We start from the raw sequence: 18,891 nt of genomic DNA, 5'->3' as shown, positions 1-18,891 counted from the left end.
CAAGGGTGCACCTCTCCAGTTTCTGTGTTGCCTGGCCTCTGTTCTCGTAAATATCCATCATCGCCCTATATCTCTCTCTTTCTCTCTCTCTCTCACACACACATAGTGTGTACTCACTTTCTCATCTCTGTACTTCATCTCTGTCACTGTCTCTCTCCAACCTAACATGGCTAAGTGGCCATATGTGTTCCCTCCTCTTGGAGAGTTCTTTATTTCAATACCATGTAGAATAAATAGCTACCTGTCTACATAGTCTCTTAAAGACATGGGACATGTTTTTGATGATCTTTTATGCCTATCTTCCATTCTTATTTCTATTTTTTTCATAACCGGGTCCAAAAAAGAGAATCACAAAATAAGAAAAACATAGCAGCTCCTTCTCTGTCTCCTTTCTCTGTCCTTTCACCCCACCACCCCCCACCCCAACACACACACACATTCTCTCTTTCTCTCTTTCTCTCTCTCTCTCTCTCTCAGACACACACACACACACACACACATAGAAACACACACACACACACACATACACTCACACACACACACACACACACACACACCACCCTCCACTGGTCTCCTTACAGATGGAGATTAACTCAGGGCCCAAGCTCCATCCGTTTCCCTGACTGTTTGTTATTAAGGAGATGGATGGAGGCTTGCAGTGCCAGCCCAACACAGCCGCAATTACAGCAGCAGCCGTGATAGATAGAGGGAGAGAGAGAGGGAGGAGATGGCAAAAGGGAGATACAGAGAGGGGCATCTATCACACCCCTTAATCTACCTGTCACTCTGTGCGGAAAGCAAAAGGAGGGAGGGAATAGAGGATGAAGGAGGAGAAAAAGAGAAGGAAAAAAGGAAAGGTGCGGAGAGAGAGAATTCAGACTAGCTCAGTTCTGCCCTGTTGGCCCTATGGATGCTCTGATTCTTTAACCTCGCTGCTTCCCATAGCACAGACTGACATACATATAAACACCATGACAGCTTTTCACTGCAAAGGCAATCAGATCACATGGGCTAATGAGCTCTCATTGTGTCGTGAAGGAGGTGAAACAACTTGACCAGTTCAGCACAAGCAGGTGTAATGTTGACGTCTTGCAGGATGTTGACACAGGGGCAGTGTATTAGCGTTCCCGTGTGCTGTTTGGCTGGATGTGGGGTCTGTGCTCTCTGAGATGTGATACTCATGAAACCCAATCCTCTGACTTGGCTGCATGCCATGACAGTCCAGGGCTGGTGTGTCCTTTCATTGATTGATGCTTGTTGTCAGCCAGGCAGCCAGCGGACTGTATGTTGCTTGCTGTTAACCTGGGGATATTGTGTGGCACATTATTGAGTTAATATTAGCTGCTGATGGGGAATGATGCTCTGTAGATACTTGTCAAGGTTGAATGTGGGTTTAAGGACACATCCGTTGTAGGCTACTGGGAGACAGAGACCCTAAATCTGAGTTTCTAATGAATGAAACACTCATCACTATGAGAAAATTATACATTTACCATCAGTATTCAGGCACATACAAACGGCAAAGCACACTAAACAGTGCTTTTCAGATGTGTGTGTATCACCTCTCACACGCACACTCACACATCGTGATAAGGTCCTCTTGGAGATTATACCTTCTTGGTGACTGGTAATATATGGACATACATCGCAGGTAATATGATACCGTTTTTCTTTTTACAGTGTTATGAGAAAGTAATCCAAAGCTCCCCTATCCTTCCCCTCCACCTCCTCCCTCCCACTCTCATCTGTCCACGGGAGTGAGGGATGGGAAGAAGGGATTAATCTCCTTCCGCTGGCCATGGGAATGATGGATGGACAGATGTGAAGAAGGACAGAGGGAGGGAGAGGTGGTAAGCAACGGGGGCAAAGGAGAGATGTGAAGGCAAGAAGAGCCATAGATCCAGAGGAGGAGCTGCTCTGCGTCACGTAGGCCTGTTGCCAGTAGACTCTCACTAACAGTCTCCCCATCGCAGCTGCACCATCCAGTAGGCACTACAGGCCGGCCTTTCTTTCAGCTGAATGGAGCGCTGAAGATCATTTACCACGGCAGAAACCTGAGCAAATGTGTGGACTTTGTTGTAACTAAAGTACAAAAGAAACAACAAGAGAGGAAAAGAAAGTACGATAAATATATATATATGTAAAACAAACACAAAGCAAAGACAGAAAGATTAAACAATAAATGAAAGAAAAGAATTTTAAGAAATGGGTTGAAAGATTTCACATAAACTCAAGACATTACCTCCAAAATGCATAAGGTATGCCTATGTCATGAAAAGCATGAAAACAACTAAAATAAATAGGAAAAGCATGGAAAAACAAGCTCTTTACAACGGTGGTAAAATCTGTACCATGTTCGTTTATGCGTCTTTTATGAGTGTTGTCTATGATATGGGTCAGTAGTCTGAAATATGTCGAAATTCTGAAGCATGTTTTGTGGTTTGTATGGTGTTGATACAAACCCACGCAGGTTAGTGTGTGAGGGGGGGCAGCCTCTGGAGTCATCTGTAAGTGGCGTAGTGCTGTGACCTGGCTAAGATCAGATAAAGTGTGCCTCTCTCCACACCCCACCCCCACCCCCACCCCAGTCTGCCCCCTCCCTGTTCCATTTGTCATGGGCCAGCTGTCGGGCTCCTGTGATTGGTTGTTGGGGGAGACAGATAGCCGATAGGCCCTGATTAATAGTTGTGGCTCTGGCACTTGCTCATTGATCAGGGGAGCTGGCGAGAAGTGAGGGAGAGGAGAAGAGAGAGCAGAGAGAGAGAGGGGGAGAGGGAGAAAGAGAAAAACAGAAGGATGGGGAGATTGGGAGAGGAGGAGGGAGTAAAGGGTAGATGGAAGGGGGAGACAGAAGAAAGCAGGAGAGAGCAAAAGAGAAAGAAAGCAAGAGAAAGATGGAGTGAGAGGAAGAAAATGTGCTTTACCATTCCGCTGAACACCTCTGCTGCTTGCTTGCATGCCAGAGTGAGAAATGTGAACTTCCATTTTTATGACTGATTGTCACCTGCCCAGTTTTTTTAAAATGCTGTGTGCCTCTCTCTGTTTGTGTGGCTGTTTGCATGGGTCTAGAAATTAATGTGAGATATCAAACTATTTCAAACATGAATGTGTGGAGTGCAGGGAGAGACAGGACATCATAGGAGCTGTCAAGGCAAGGCATGCATGTGCCAATGTGCTCAGAAGACGCAGATGCCACCTCAATGCTCATTGGAAGGCATGCGTGAAAGGCTGTATGTGCAAATGTCACATATTGACCAAGCCCATAATGTGAGGATGATGTGTGAGAAAGGAAGGCGGTGTGAAGTGATATGGTTAGGACTAGAACCAGAGTGGACATGGATGTATACAGCCATGGACTAGAGAGTGTGTGAATGTGTGAGCAACCAGATGTGTACATGATCTTTGTAAAATATACCGGTGGTGATAAAGAATATGTCTTCATGTAATAATCTCTGACAAAAAAGAGATGGGAAGCAGACATATACCAGTGAATATTTTCCTGAATGTTTCTTCAATCAGCATTACCGGCCTTCATGGTCTCCTCGCTGTCTTGACATTCTTATGGAGATCATTCAGGGCCTAAGGGAACTGCTTCCCATGCACGCTTCAGTCCTGTCCATGGATCATCCAGGGTGGATCTGGCTTCTCCAGCTATCCAAGTGGAGGTCTACAAGTCCTTAATGGATTTATATTCAAGGACGAAAGATCGACACACAGGCCCAGGGCGTTTGCTAGAAATCTGAAGAACAGATTAAAATCTAATAGACAAAAATTCTGTTATCCCTTGTTGTTCCACCTATTAACCCTTTCAAATCAGTGAACTCCAGCAACAATTTCGCTTTCCCAATTATTTTCTGAAGATTGTTAAAACGTATGACTTACTTCCCCCTGTTGTATACCCTGACTAACACTGCACAATACCATGACTTAGACTGCACATTCTGACAACGCAAAATTTACAATTCCTAGCGTGTACCTTGGATAATGAGCATACCTTCCCTCAGTAAATACCTCAGCCACTAAAATGTTACTTAGCATAAACAAAACCCAGAATAATCTCCCATCCACACTTCTTCTACACATCCTTCAAACTAGGGCTCTTATAGGGCTCTCGGGGCTTTCAAGCAGAGCTACAGAGTTACATGACAGCTATTCTCACTGGTGTAGTTGTGCTGTTAAGTATACCCTGTAAAACAGGCAAATGGGAATGAGTGTGCCTGTGTATGTGTAAAAGTGCATTTGTGAGTGTTCAAATGGACATTACAACTGTTGTTAAAGAGGCACAGAACGTATGTGTGTGTGTGTGTGTGTGTGTGTGTGTGTGTGTGTGTGTGTGTGTGTGTGTGTGTGTGTGTGTGTGTTTGTGTGTGTGTGTGTGTGTTGTGTGTGTGTGTGTGTGTGTAGAGTTAGTGTGTGCATGTGTGGGTGAGTGTTTGTGCAAATGGGCAAAAGGTTGTTGTAACAAGGGGTTAGTCCATATGTGTGATGAGTGTGTGATGTCTTGATGGAATGAGTGTGTGTGTGTGTGTGTGTGTGTGTGTGTGTGTGTGTTAGGAGGGGGAGATTGGGCTCTCAGTGGGGAGGTCAGTGTAGAGAGGTCATGACCTGCATGACCCCAGGGGAGTGGAGATCATCAATCAGTGGTGGGCAGGGCAGAATGGCAGGAGCCCACCACCCACCCTCACACAGACACACACTCACACACACACACACACACACACACACACAACCTCTGCCTCCTCTAGCACAAACAGATACATTCCTCTTTCCCTCTGCCATATAAAGATGCATATATTAAAACAAAATCACACAAAGGTCTCTCTACACACACACACACAGGACAAATCAGGTGTCCAGCTCTGAGAGAAACAGATGGCCCGGGATAACATGTCCTCTTCACCTTCCATAAGACACACAGTCCCTTTTTTCTGTATCTACCCCCTTCTCCCTCCCTCCCTCTCTATCTCTCTCTCTCAAACACACACACACACACACACACACACACACACACACTTCTAATTACTACAGATGTTCAGTACACCAAGAAAACTGCTGTTGGATCATTCCGTGTCAAATCAGATAAGGTTGTTGCTGCAGCATCTCAGATTTTGTTCATATGTTGTCCATATCATGAATCGGTCCCAAATTGTATCATTAGGACGTAAGACAATCATGTTCTCAGTATGACTTAACCATTAAGTTTACTTTTTTATAAGGCCCTACATTTTGGAAAAACGTGCAAAAATAACAACACTGAGGGTATTGATTTGGTAACCATCATTATTTTACTTTAAAATATTATTTTATTCATGCTATGCCAATGTTTGAGTTCTCCACATACAATTAGCAATATTACAGTTTTTCTCATTCGCTTTGGTGCTTTTTTCAGATCAGAATGAAAATTCTCATAACTATTAGTTTAACCTCTACAACATTTAGTCATTTGTGCACATCATAGTAGCAATTTCTCCTTCCTCTGAACAAATTGCAAATACTTTTGGACATGTATCAGTTGCTTTCATACAATTCTCTGCTGTTTTTTAACATTATCATTTGCTTATGTCATGTCAGTCAAAATGAACTATACTTATGAATGCTGAATAGTCGTTCCCAATAAAACTAATAGTCTTCATTTCATTGCTTGAGTCATTACATACAAAATTGTTGAACTAGTTATCAAATTCTGTCACAGTGCTGTAGAATTGCAAAGAGCATACAGTAAAAATGTATGCATTCAGTGTCTTGTACTCACTTACTCACCTAACTACAGCAATGTGTAACTTTACTGTAGTTTTCAAATGGCTGTACAAGTACTGTATAGTGCTGTCTTGAGCATGTTCAGGTAGTGTCACCGAAGTTCTGACCTTTTGCATTGGAAAACACTGAGAGAACTATCATAATGAAAACATGACAAAGCCATTTGACTATCTTGTTCATAAACGATGGTGTCAAGACTTCTCATTTTGATGACACTGACAGTTTCATTGACATGAATACCTGCTTTTGAGGAATGGACTATCCATTTTGAGCAAGTGACGTGCTTTTGCAGGTCATCCACTAGGTTTTGCAGTTTGCATTAATTGTTTTGAGAATTGCACTAACTTCTGTGCAAATGTTAATAGTGATGTGAGAAAAGCACCAAAGCGACTGAGAAAAACTGCAAGAATAAATCAAGGGAAGGTTACAAATTTCTTCATTTTCAAAGAACTAAAATGGTGTTCGGGTCGGCTATAAACATATGATAAAGTATGTGGAAGTAGTTCAATGTATGGCTATATATACCATAGAGAAATAGAGTTTAAATCATTGTTTTACCTCAGGGACAAGAATTGAAAAGCATGTACAATGTAATTAACTAAGTGTATTTATCTATGGATGAAACACGGCACTACATGTTCTTTGTACATGATTATACATTGAACTATTCCCATATACTAAATAATAACAATAAATAATAATAATACATTTACTTGCTACACAGCACCTTTCAAAGCATCCAAGATCGTTTTACAGAGTAAAACACAGTAAAAACAATACCAGCACACAAAATGAAAAACAAAAAGGCACATTAAAGTCCATAGGAGCTGAAAAAGGAGGGTTTTGAATTGTGAGATGGAGTCGAGAGGTGTGAAGGGAGTGAGTTCCACAGTTTGGGTGCAGCATATGAGAAGGTCTTTGCTCCCATTGTGGCGAGCCTAATCCAGCTGTAGATGATCATAGTGAACGGGAGGGTGTATAGGTCTGTAGGAGTTCTGTGATGTACAGTGCAACCAGAAAGTTTTCAGACCCTTTCAAGTTTTCCACATTTGGTTATGTTTCAGACTAATCTTTAAATGCATTCAATTATTTTTTTTCTCGTCAATCTACACAAAATACTCCAATACAAAAAAAAACAGGTGTTTGAAGTGTTTTGTAAATGTATAAAAAAAGAGAGAATAGAGGCTACCATGCTGTTGGGCATTTTCAAAGCTGCAGAAATGTTCTTTCCTATAACTGTGTCTTGACACAATCCTGTCTCGTAGGTCTACGGACAATTCTCACATACACCCTCAACTGTGAGACCTTACATAAACAGATGTGTCCCTCTCCTCACAATGTCCAATGAATTCATTTAGGCACAGGTGGACTCCAATCAAGTTGTAGAAGCATCTCAAGGACCATTGATAGAGGTAGGATGCAGGGCAGCCGTGGCCTACTGGTTAGCACTTCGGACCTGTAACCGGAGGGTTACCGGTTGCCGGTTCGAACCCCAACCAGTAGGCACGGCTGAAGTGCCCTTGAGCAAGGCACCTAACCCCTCACTGCTCCCCAAGCGCTGCTGTTGATGCAGGCAGCTCACTGCGCCGGGATTAGTGTGTGCTTCACCTCACTGTGTGTACACTGTGTGCAGTGTGTGTTTCACTAATTCACGAATTGGGATAAATGCAGAGACCAAATTTCCCTCACGGGATCAAAAGAGTATACTTACTTATAGGATGCACCAGAGCTCATTTGCAAGCACAAAGGTCTGAATACTTAAGTAAATGGGATATTTCAGTCTTATTTTTTTCATAAATTTACAAAATGCTCCAAACACCCACTTTTTTGCGGAGTATTGAATGTCATCAGTAGGATTTTTAAGTTGATCCGTTGAGAGACAGGGTAGCTGTATCAGGAGAGGTGTAACACGTTGGGAGGACTTTGATACTATACATGTTACTTCTACCCCACATACCATTTCAAAAAAATAAATAAAAAATACCAATAAATGCAATCACACCTCCTTTTATCCTTAATATCTTCATGTTCATTTGTTGTGGAGAGCTCAAATAGACACATTAACAAGCAGACAAAATACTAATTGATGCCATGTGAGTGCAAAAAAGTTGGGAAGACTCAATGATCCAGTCATCCTGAACATGCTTTTGGCTAAGTTTGGCTAGAAAAATACTTTTTTAGATATTGATGTCCAAAAATGTCCTCCAATATAAGACATGATTGAGGTTGTAAAAATGATGACAAATCAGGAATGAAAATGTTGGAGTACATTGAAATTTAACAAAGAATAAGTATTATTTGTTACATTATTTAGACAAATTCTGAACAAAATCTGACACAATACAGCAACTATTTTCCAATATTCTGTCTGACTTGAGATAGAGTGATCCAGTTCACAGTTTATACAACCTCTACGTACACTTCCACTTTAATACACTCTTATCTTGCAGTCATGTAATTAGTGAGAGATTAACATGCATCTAGATACTACAATGCTTGCTTGTGTACCATTAATTCAGCATTCACCAAGACACACAGAAGCAAATGAGTTTATTACAAAATGTCATCAATACAGTCTTCACTTAGACTGACATCGGGGTGCCATTTGAAGTATTTTTCTATTTACTCTGTGTTTGGATATTTTGCAACATGACCATTGTAAAATGCAAATTTCTAAAACAACTATTCATATTTTTTCTTGCAGGTCTTACAGCCTACTGTAGGCTTCAGGAAAGCATCACTTGTGCACTCTGCTGGTCAGGTCTGAGAAAAAATTGTATGGCTACACTGTACCTCAGATTTGGCACTGCAACTTTCTTCTGACCTGGTGAAGTCCTCAGATTACAAGTCTGATCTGATTCTAAGCACAAGGCACAGAACCTGTAATGATTTAATGAAATTCAGGATTGAAAGGGACTGTTCTTACAACAGATGCGGTTGCATAGTCATATCAAATACACTCTTGGTGAACTAATGATCCTTTTTTAAATATATCTGTCTAATGTCAATCATAAGTGTGGCTGTGTAGTGAAGCCCAGACTATGGAATCACTTTCATGCTCTTGGATTAGAACTAGAAGAGGAGACACACAGAAGCACGGGCTTATGGCGCCCCTTACTGGGCATATGAAAACCTACAGGATAATAACTGGGGGGGCAATTTGAGTTATGCTCACTGCAATTTGAGTTATGCAGCCTTCACATACAATGTGACAACAGCACCACTGCGTTCTAAAACCCATTATTTTCAATGACTGTTCAGTGGCTCAGCAAGCTCTTGTCCACACACGCGATGGCCACTACTATTTTGCACTGAACCCAGCGGCCAGCACAGAGCGCTATAAGTCATGCTGGAAAAACGCCTTCCCAACATCAGTTAATAGGGGAAACCTCGCAATGCTTTCACCACACTTATTCAGTCTATATGCAGCCTGGAAAAAAACTAAAAGTTAAATGTAATACAAACATAACATCTAACTAGCATCTCATGGAAATGTTTTATCCCTTTCAACTGCAACACACCAACTTATTAGCCTACATCTCCAAACATTTTCTCTAAAGCTGGGCGATTAGTGGAGAAAACGCTGTGGTCAAGCCAGCCTGTGGAACATCAGCCGTCTGCAGCCTGGCCGCCTGCTCAGGCCATCATGCGCTCCCACGCAGCAGTCTTCAGCCACATGGCCACGTGGCTCTCAATCCCCTGTGGACGTGGAGAGAGAGAGAAAGAAATGAAAGAAGGAAGGATGGAAGAAAGAATGAAAGGAAAAAAGAGATAAAAAAAAATCAAGAGTGCTGTTGGTCTCATGCAACCCATTTCTCCTGCTCTTCTCCCACTCCCTCACCTCTCTGGCCTCTCGCAGTGAAGCGCTATCTGACTTGTCCTCTTTCTGCATGTCAGCACAGTGGGACGCACCCTTGATGAAGATGGCACGGCCCCTGTTCTTCCAGGTGCCGTTGCTGGTCACACTCAGTTCATGCCAGGGGTCAATCTCGCCTGGGTTGGGAGAAAGGACAAAGATGGCATCAGCGTGACGCAAGCACTGCCAGCTGTAGGCTATAGGTTATAGGTTATAGTAGGACTATAGCTAACCTTTGCATTACAAATATACTTATTGATTAATTGTATATGAATTATTTTTAATTAATTATTTAATTAATTATTTCTCCATCCAATGATTTGTAGACAGGTTGACCAAAAACACCTTAAACAAGACAAAATTCTGGATGATTTGAACAAATGCTTCAACTCCCACCATTGACATAGAGAACTCTGTCGTTTTCGGGGTCTTTTCCTCCATAGTACAAGTTGGTGAAGGCCACGTGCCCTGGCAGCCTATCCTGTGGGATGTCAAACACCTCAGTGCAAAGCTCTGTGGCCGAACGCAGAGTCAACATACGGGAGAAAGGACAGGAGGCGTCCTCACAGGTCTGGACTGCACACACACAAGGACACACATGCAGTCATGAAAACATACATACTAGCAACACCTCACGGGATCAAAAGAGTATATATACTTAACACAGTCACTGCAGGTGTAATTATAGACATGCGTCATGGGACCATACGAAAGTAGGCTGTCGACTCACAGAAGCCAAACTCAGTGCACATCTGGTAGTACCACTGGCGCTCAGAGGAACCATCCATGGATTCAGTGGTGTTTCTCAGCTCATCCAATATGTCCTCATGAGAAGACAGCAGGCAGGGCAGGTCCTCCACATCCCTGTAGATCTGAGCCACAGACACAGCACAGTAATCACCAGTCAAGCAGCAGACTCCTGTTACAGGTGACCGATGCTAACCAGTGCTAGTGCCATTACAGATGGATCAAAAATGCTACTGGGATTGATGTTCCAAGCCAGAGACTGGAGTGAGGTGATATGCAGTTGAGTTACTTACGTCCATAAGATTGACCAAACGGTCATATGCCTCGGCTTCTTCCTCATATTGCTCACTCTGATTGGTCATTAGGGTGCAGAGCTCCTCGATGGACATGCCTCCTTCAATGTCATTGAGCTCCACAGTGGTAGCGATGAGGTCAGCGAGGCTGCTGAGCAGCTCGATCTGGTCATCCAGGCTGCTGGGGGTGTCACAGCAAGAGAAGTCCTTTCCCACCTGTGTCTCATTCCCACCCATAAGGGCCGCCTCGACAGCAGCAAAGGCCTCCCAAACATCTCCCACACACTAAGGAGAGACAAGAACCACTGTACATCCATGCTGACATGCACACACATCTATCCCATCCCTCCCTCCAACAATCCATTCATCCACCCCCAATACAATTATCCAACAATTCATTCATTTATCTACTGCAGCAATGACATAATCTCATCTTTAAATGATCCACCTATACTTCCAATTCTGAATCAGTCTCACCTTAGCAGAGCCACCGACACCCTCATCCATTAAACTCAGTCCGACAACCTGTAATTGAAGAAAACAAAACTAAACCGATGCCACAGATAGTACGGCAAAGACGTGATATACATTAATTTCACTTCAATGTATAAAAACCCTGGGATTCAATAACCTGTCTCTACAGTTCAGTTTACTTACTTTGTTGTAAGTGGAAAAGTCCAGTTTGGCTTTAACAGGAGCGGAGGAGGCCACGGCACCATAGACGAGGTGAGGGAACTAGAAAACAATGCAACATACACACATACATTGTGAGCTTTCATCTCTCCGATCAGTCCGTCATTGTGTACCATTCATTCCTCATCTTGCACGCCATCTTTACAAGCATCTTTACAAGTATCAATACATCTCTCTACAGTAAACTGTGGTGGTGCTGGCTGCACACGAGAGCAGTACCTTGCCCCGCAGCCAGGCGGAGAGGGACCCCCCATAGGAGCCCCCAAAGCTGATCCAGGTGTTTTTATCAGAAAGGTGATAACGTTCTGAGATGTAGTGATGGAATGTGACCAGATCCGCAAGACTGCAATGGAAACAAGGAGGGGTGTCAGGCTCAGGTGTCTGTATATTACAACAAATACCAATCCAACTTCATATTTGTGCGCAAAATAATCTCTGCAAGAAATCATGACAGGAATATCCAATGTATCACACATTCCATGAGTTTGATTATTTGATTTGATAATGGCATAGCTTCATATTGCTGTCTTCCCCAATGTTTTTTTCTCACGCTTGCTGGCTGGACAGGTCAGCCAGGTCCTCTGTGTCCAGACCCCCAGGATTCATGCTTTCGCCATAGAAACGGTGCTCCAGGGCCACAATCAGTGCTCCGTGCTCCTCTGCCATGTCAACATGGTGCCCTAGAAGATAATAACAGACAACCCAAATACACGTTTGTTATATTCTATCAGCCTTTCCTGTGTGCTAGTGATACGTGCTATTACATGGTACATACCATTTAAAACACAAGTTTCATTTTTTATTTTCATTATTAACACTATAATTACCACTGTTAATTTCCTCTTGTTTCACAACTTCGTTTCAATTTAATTTTTATCTTATATGTGTGGTGTTGCTCACAGGAGGAAAGGTAGAAACTTTAAATGATGAGGAGACGGTAAGTATCGTTCAACTTTTTACTGGAACTCTCAAGGGCACACTGGACCACGTATCATAGTGCAGTCTCAATATATACCATGTACCGGTTACATCACTACAGTGCCACCTGCTGGTGATTGAGTACACGCACTCAAGCATGATAAAGTAAACACAACAATATGTTCTCATATTTTAAAACTTTTTATGTTATTAGCCTATTATCATCATCACCGTAGTCATTTTAGGCATGTTTTATTCTTATTATTTATAAATGATTTTGTTATTTGTAAAGCACTTAGGGTCAACCTTGTTGCGTAAAACATATTGACTTGACTTGAACGTGCGTTACGGCTGGTGTCCATGTCCATTATTGCGGCGCGTAGACGCTTGCAGACGCCTAGCCCTCTCTTCCGTCGCCGCTTGTGGCCGTGTATAGGCTAAAGTGTATGGTGTAACGACAGAACTTGTTCCAGAGCCCGTCTACGGAGAGCCTGGGCACTTCCTATTAAGCCTCATTGTATCGACATTGGTTGCAGTTCCATTAGAATTCCGCTGGGGGTGATCGCGGGCGAGTGCAGGTTGAATGGAGTCTATGGAGCTAGATGGCTAAATGTATCTCTTTCACCTGCTTGTCGTGGAAGAATCGTAGATTTTATTGTAGTTTATGCAAGTTCAATATAGATTTTAGATCTAAAGTTGAATGAGCAGTACTTATGTCCTTTTCATTTCTTACAGGTTGGTGAATTCGTTGTTGCCCATATCACGCTAGCATTGTGCTAATGAATCACTCATTGACGTATTTGAAAGGCTTTTTTTAGAAGACTTATTGACTTCAAAAAAATATCAACAGTGTGTATTTTCTTTGCCTCTCCTAGCTTAATGCAACATTCAAATTACTACTCAAAAAAAATTATATCCAGAGAAAAGTGGATATTGAGGGGTAAAGCTCCATAGACCTCAATGCATTCTGCACTCGCCTGCGAGCGCCCTCAAGTGGAATCTGAGGAGGAACTGCAATCAGTCCAGAAACCGTAAGTAACCAGACAGTGCCAATTCTCTTCCTATTAGACATTCTCTGGATGTACTCAGAGAATGTCTAATAAGGGCTCTGATGTACTTTTCATTGGATAACCGCCAAAGATTGTTAAGGCGGAGCAAGATACTTCGTCGTAGTTCATGTCTATGGGCGCGAAATGGGGATCGAATCCTGTCTGCATAAAGAGGCGTGTCGATGACGTATTGATGAGCGTACGTTGCAACCGGCCAACAGCAGCGGCATAAATAACCGGCGCACACCTGATATAAAGTCGATTTTCTCCAGACTGGAATGCTCAAAAATGCTAAAAATGTACCTGAAATGTTCAGAAGGGTTTGAGGATCATGAAAACGTGCCCGAAATTCACATTCCTAACTCTATAGAACCAAGACCTTAACATATGTGGTAAAATTCTGAGCTATGCCCATAGACTTCAATGGAGCAGTCACTGCCTTTTCTTTGCATGAAGGGGGATTATGACCCGCCCTCGTGCGATCTGGGTTCCAGGAAGTGGCTCCTGATGAAATATCTTGCTCCGCCTTAACAATCTTTGTAACCGCCTCGCGTTAACCGCTCTCATTTGCATAAAGTTCAGCCGAGCCAGAGCCCGTTTACGGAGAGCCGGATCACTCCCTAGTGCAAAAACAATGGGGGTCTATGGAGCTAGATGGCTAAATTTGTCTCTTTCACCTGGTTGTCGTTGAGAAATTGAAGATTTGATTGTGGTTTCTGCAAGCTCAATATGGATTATAGGTCAAAAGTTGAAGGAACGAGTAGTCACGTCCTTTCAATTTCTTACAGGTTGGGTCGTTGTTGCCCACAACACACTAGCTTTCTGCTAATGAATGACGTCATTGACATATTTGAAAGGCTTTTTAGAACAAATAAGTGACTTAAAAAATATAATACTCAGCGGTTTGTATTTTCTCTGCCCCCTCTTTTGACTGCAACATTCGAATTTCTGGGCAAAAAATTATATCCCGAGAAAAGTGGATATTGAGGGGTGCAGCTCCGTAGGCCTCCATTCCTTCTGCACTTATTCGTGAGCGCCCTCATTAGTACGGGGGCCTATGTGTGTAATTTGGGGGCTTGTGGGATTCGCATGTTCATTTTTGGAGAGTAATATATCTTTGTTCTAGAGGTTCTTAAGAGTAAAAAAAAAAAACATGTCTCCATTTTTTTTAAGGTTTTGAAGGACCCAAATCAAAGGTCAAATTCAGAAAAGGTCAAATTTGGTGTTTTGTCCATAAACCTCACATTGCTGGTATTATAGCATAGGGTTTGGTGCCAAAAAGCAAAGATATTCAACAAGGTATTGTGCAAAAGTGGACCACATAAACAATACAACATTATAAAACATTTTTTCAGAGCACAAAGTGCAGAGATCTCTGTTAAATCAAGTTTAATAGACTTTTACATAGTACCAGCTGAAGTCTGTAAGGCCTTCCGAAGCCTATGTAAGTGTGAAGAAAAGACAGGGTAAAGGATCAGCTAGACAAACAGACAGGTGTGTGTGTGTGTAAGAGAGAGAAAGAGAGACACTACTAGCATGGACGGATTATGAACTTTCAGGCCCCTGGGCCCACATGTATTAAGGGCCCCCCACTAATTGTTGCGGGGGACATTTTTTTAATTTACTTGATGTGATTTCCTGTATTCTGGTGCATTTTGGGGATGGCCAATACTTTATTTCAATCAGATTCATAGCCTGTGTTGATATGATGTGTTGATATTGAGACAATGATTCCATGCAATGGCTTGGGCCCTCTGACTCCTTGGGCATCTGGTTTTGGGCCCGGTAGGCCCGTGCAGTAATCCATCCCTGACTACCAGTGACAGTTGGCTGTTGATAGCTGGCAGTGATAGAATTTAGAATATTGAATAACTTGAAGCACATAGTGTTCTGTTCTTCATGGTTGGTGATATTAGTGACCTTCTAGCCTTCTACATTTGAGCAAGCACATTTTCATATAATAACTATATAACTATAGTTCATGGTGGCACAGTCTAGTTTCTGAGGTGTATCTTTCTGTTAGTCAGGTGATGGCACACATATTCTAAAAGAAACAGATTTTGGGCTATGTATCCAGTGGCAAATATGTGTGGACTGGTGAATGACCCATCACTAGAGACATATGCCAAATTTCTTGTTTTTGTCCATGAGAAAGTATGGAGATGGGTATCACAGATCAGATCAATAGCGATTACATTGTTACAGTGCAGTTATTTTACAACAGAACAAAGCAGTTTGGCACAGGAACTGCTACAAATCCACCTGTAACAGTGAGCATCTGCAGCATGCTAAGATTCGCTACTAGAAATCATGTGAAGCAGGCAGGACTCAGTGTCTTCAGAAAAGGCCCCCTGACTACATGTAGAACCAGAAAAGGGTCATACCTGCCAAAACATCTACTTCTGAGATTGCAGCTTCTCCTCCAATAAAAAGAAAGACCGGTCCATCGGGTTCCTCCCAGTACTTTTCATTCACAAAGAATCTCTGAGGGAAGACAGAGAATGTTCAGACAGAAGTTGATAGCATGTATCACATGCAAGTCTACATGCTCAAGTTCAACTCAAATAACCTAAATCGCAACATTATGTGCCTTTTTCTAGTGAGTCTGTGCACGGTGCAGTGACTAATCTAGAGTTGTCTGTTTACATATTCTTTGACAAATTATAGGCATAGTGTAGGCCTAAGTCATGTTCTTCATATTAAATGTATTAATTTACCCAGGAATGCCTGGGCTCGAACCCTTTAATAAAGAAGGAAATAGTCCATTGTCAGTTTTACCTGAGGAAATGTGTCCTTGCGATTGCTATCAAAATGATCCAGTTCCTGGTGGATAACTCCGTCTTTGGCATGGCTCTTGAGTAGATGTCCTCTTAAAGCATGCCCCAACAAATGCTGCTTGGCCTTTTGATACCGTGCTTGACGAACACGTTCTTTGATCCGCCAAAGAACTCGTCCTAAGACAGACACATGGAGCTTACGTCAAAAGATTATGTTATAACCCTGTCGGTGTCATTAGAGTGCATGCACTCTACTGTTATCCGAATTATTCTAACTATCTGTCTATTAACAACTGTTAAACTATCTACATTCAACTTTTAAACTGTCTACGTCTAAACAATCAACTTTTTATTACAGTGCATGAAAATGCACTGTTCTGTTATCCGAAGTCTTCTTCTTCTTATTATTATTATTATTATAGTGCATGAAAATGCACTATACTGTTCTTCCAAGTCTTCTTATTACAGTGCATGAAAATGCACTGTACTGTTCTTCCTAGGCTTCTTCTTCTTCTTCTTCTTCTAACGCAGTTAATGCAGCTTCAACCGTTTAACGTAGAAACTTCATTCAAACTATGTTACGTAGGTCTTACTTAGGACAAGAGTGCTATGTATGTTTCATCTTTGTAACTTTTATACTTTTTAAACTATTAATTAAAAACTATTAAAATCTCCCCATAGACTTAACATTGGCCTTTATGACATCACAATGGACTAATTAACTTGATTTGCACCTGTATCAACTTCCAGCTGCTCATCTAGGCCCCATCAAAGAATCAGTTCAACTGATTGCACCTGTATCAACTGCTTTCTGTTGAACTAGGCCAACTCTCTCTGTGTCTCTCCATTCTACAAGGATATAAGGCACATTTCATCCAACTTTCTATCTATTCATCCTCTTCAAACCATTCACTCATCCACCCATAAAACTATCCATCAACATCCATTAAACAATGTGCCTATCAACATCCATTCAACTTTGTCCTTCAACATCCATTACACTATCTACATTTTTTTAAACTATATACTCGGTCTCAGGCTTTAAGCATACTATTAAGCTCTATTAAGACTGCCGTTAAGCAATTAGAATCCTAACTGTCTTAGTCTTTAAGCATACAATATGGATGTATTAAGACTACGGATCCTGTTCAACTGCTTCCCGTGCCCACAACTGTTTCAAAATAAAAGTCCCTTTAAACTATCCAACTTTTTACTTTTAACTACTGTCAACTGTTAAACTGTTGTAACTGTCAGTCAACTATGACTCCCATCAACTGTATCCTCTGCCTTCAACTATTTCAAAATAAAAGTCCTCACTAGCTAGTTAGCATCATTAACATTGTTAACATAATTAACATTTTAACATAACTGCTAAAAATGATTAGCTAAGTTAGCTGAGTCACATGGTTAGCATGCTAACATTTTTAACAAAGCTGCTACAAATGATTAGCTAAGTTAACTAAGTAACATGGTTAATATTGTTAGCATTTTAGCATAACTGCTAAAAATGATTAGCTAAGTTGGCTAAGTCACATGGTTAAAATAGTTAACATGTTAGCATTGTTAGCATTTTTTGCAAAACTGCTAAAAAACATGAGCTAAGTTAGCTAAGTAACTTTGTTAGCATAATTAATGTTGTTTACATAGTTAACATAACTGCTAGCAAACATTAGAGCCATTCCAACTGTCAGTTATCCTCAACTATCTACCTATATAGAGCCTTTAAACTATTTGTCTATTAATATGCATTAAACTATCAGTCTATTAACAACTTTTAAACTATCTACATTCAACTTTTAAACTGTCTACTTCTAAACTATCAACTTTTATTAAGCTATGCTGTCTGTCCTAGCTTCATTTTCATGCACTCATAATTCCCTGGAATTACATTCTCTAGTTACACTTTTGATGGCGCATTGTGGACATGTGGGCTATAATTTTAACGCACGCGGCACTACATCTGCCAAGGGTCGATTAAACATACAAAACTGCAACACACACCAAAATACAGGCCATCACAGTTATAGCCTATAGGCCTAGCATATCAGATAAACTACAAGCAGGCTCTCACGCTATTACGCTAGCACTAGTGCAGGAGTGATTTTCATTGCCAAGTCAACGCATGTTTATCTTACAAGCTAGCATCTCATCCAAATGAATTGACTGATTAGAAGTTATCAGCGACAGAACAGCATAGAGTGTTTTGGACAGTTAGAGTAGCCTAGGCTAGACTAAATGTTTATGCGTAGGCTATAAAATAATTTTGACACACTGGGCATGCTCAGCCCACATCAACATTAATTAACAGTTCCCCCATAAATAAATACATGATATCATAAACACACTCACAGACACAAACAGTTTGGAATAGGTGTCCTAAACATGCGGGTTATGGTACGCAGGACAACATTAAATGCAGGCCTAGTCTATCCTAGTAGGAAAATACTTATATTAATACCTATACAACCATTGCAACAAACCTTATGGCATTATTTTTTTTTAATTTACCCTGTCCTATTAATTTCACATCAATCAATGCCACCATTTCAACTACCAACAACTCAAACGCAAACTAAAACTGAAGAGTAATTTATGATTTACCTGCACAGACGTAGTACAGAAGGAAAATTATGATTGTCAGGCGACTTGTTGACAAATACATGATGACAGTTGGTCTGTGAGCACTGAACAGAGTCCGAGTGAGACTATTGCCTGTTTGAGGTCCTGGGTGCTGGGGGAGTTTCTTATAAAGGGATTCGTCAAAGAAACTTTATCTATTCTTACAGATGCGTCTCTATGTG

General features: G+C 41.5%; 1 protein-coding gene across 1 annotated transcript; it reads right to left on the bottom strand.

Moving 5' to 3' along the window:
* Positions 1-8,290: 8,290 nt before the first annotated feature.
* Positions 8,291-18,822, bottom strand: LOC125308015 (thymus-specific serine protease). The gene is made up of 12 exons (XM_048264211.1): positions 18,692-18,822; positions 16,092-16,267; positions 15,698-15,797; positions 11,897-12,026; positions 11,566-11,689; positions 11,311-11,388; positions 11,131-11,178; positions 10,654-10,938; positions 10,344-10,485; positions 10,010-10,189; positions 9,599-9,750; positions 8,291-9,456 (listed from the first exon to the last, which is right to left on the bottom strand). Exons 1-12 carry the CDS (start codon positions 18,750-18,752, stop codon positions 9,394-9,396), a joined length of 1,539 nt encoding a protein of 512 aa, XP_048120168.1. The 5' UTR covers positions 18,753-18,822; the 3' UTR covers positions 8,291-9,393.
* Between the last annotated feature and the right edge of the window lie 69 nt (positions 18,823-18,891).

The sequence above is a fragment of the Alosa alosa genome, chromosome 15 (genome assembly GCF_017589495.1).
Source record: "Alosa alosa isolate M-15738 ecotype Scorff River chromosome 15, AALO_Geno_1.1, whole genome shotgun sequence".
NCBI lineage: Eukaryota > Metazoa > Chordata > Actinopteri > Clupeiformes > Clupeidae > Alosa > Alosa alosa.
This window is presented reverse-complemented; position numbering and strand designations above follow the sequence as displayed.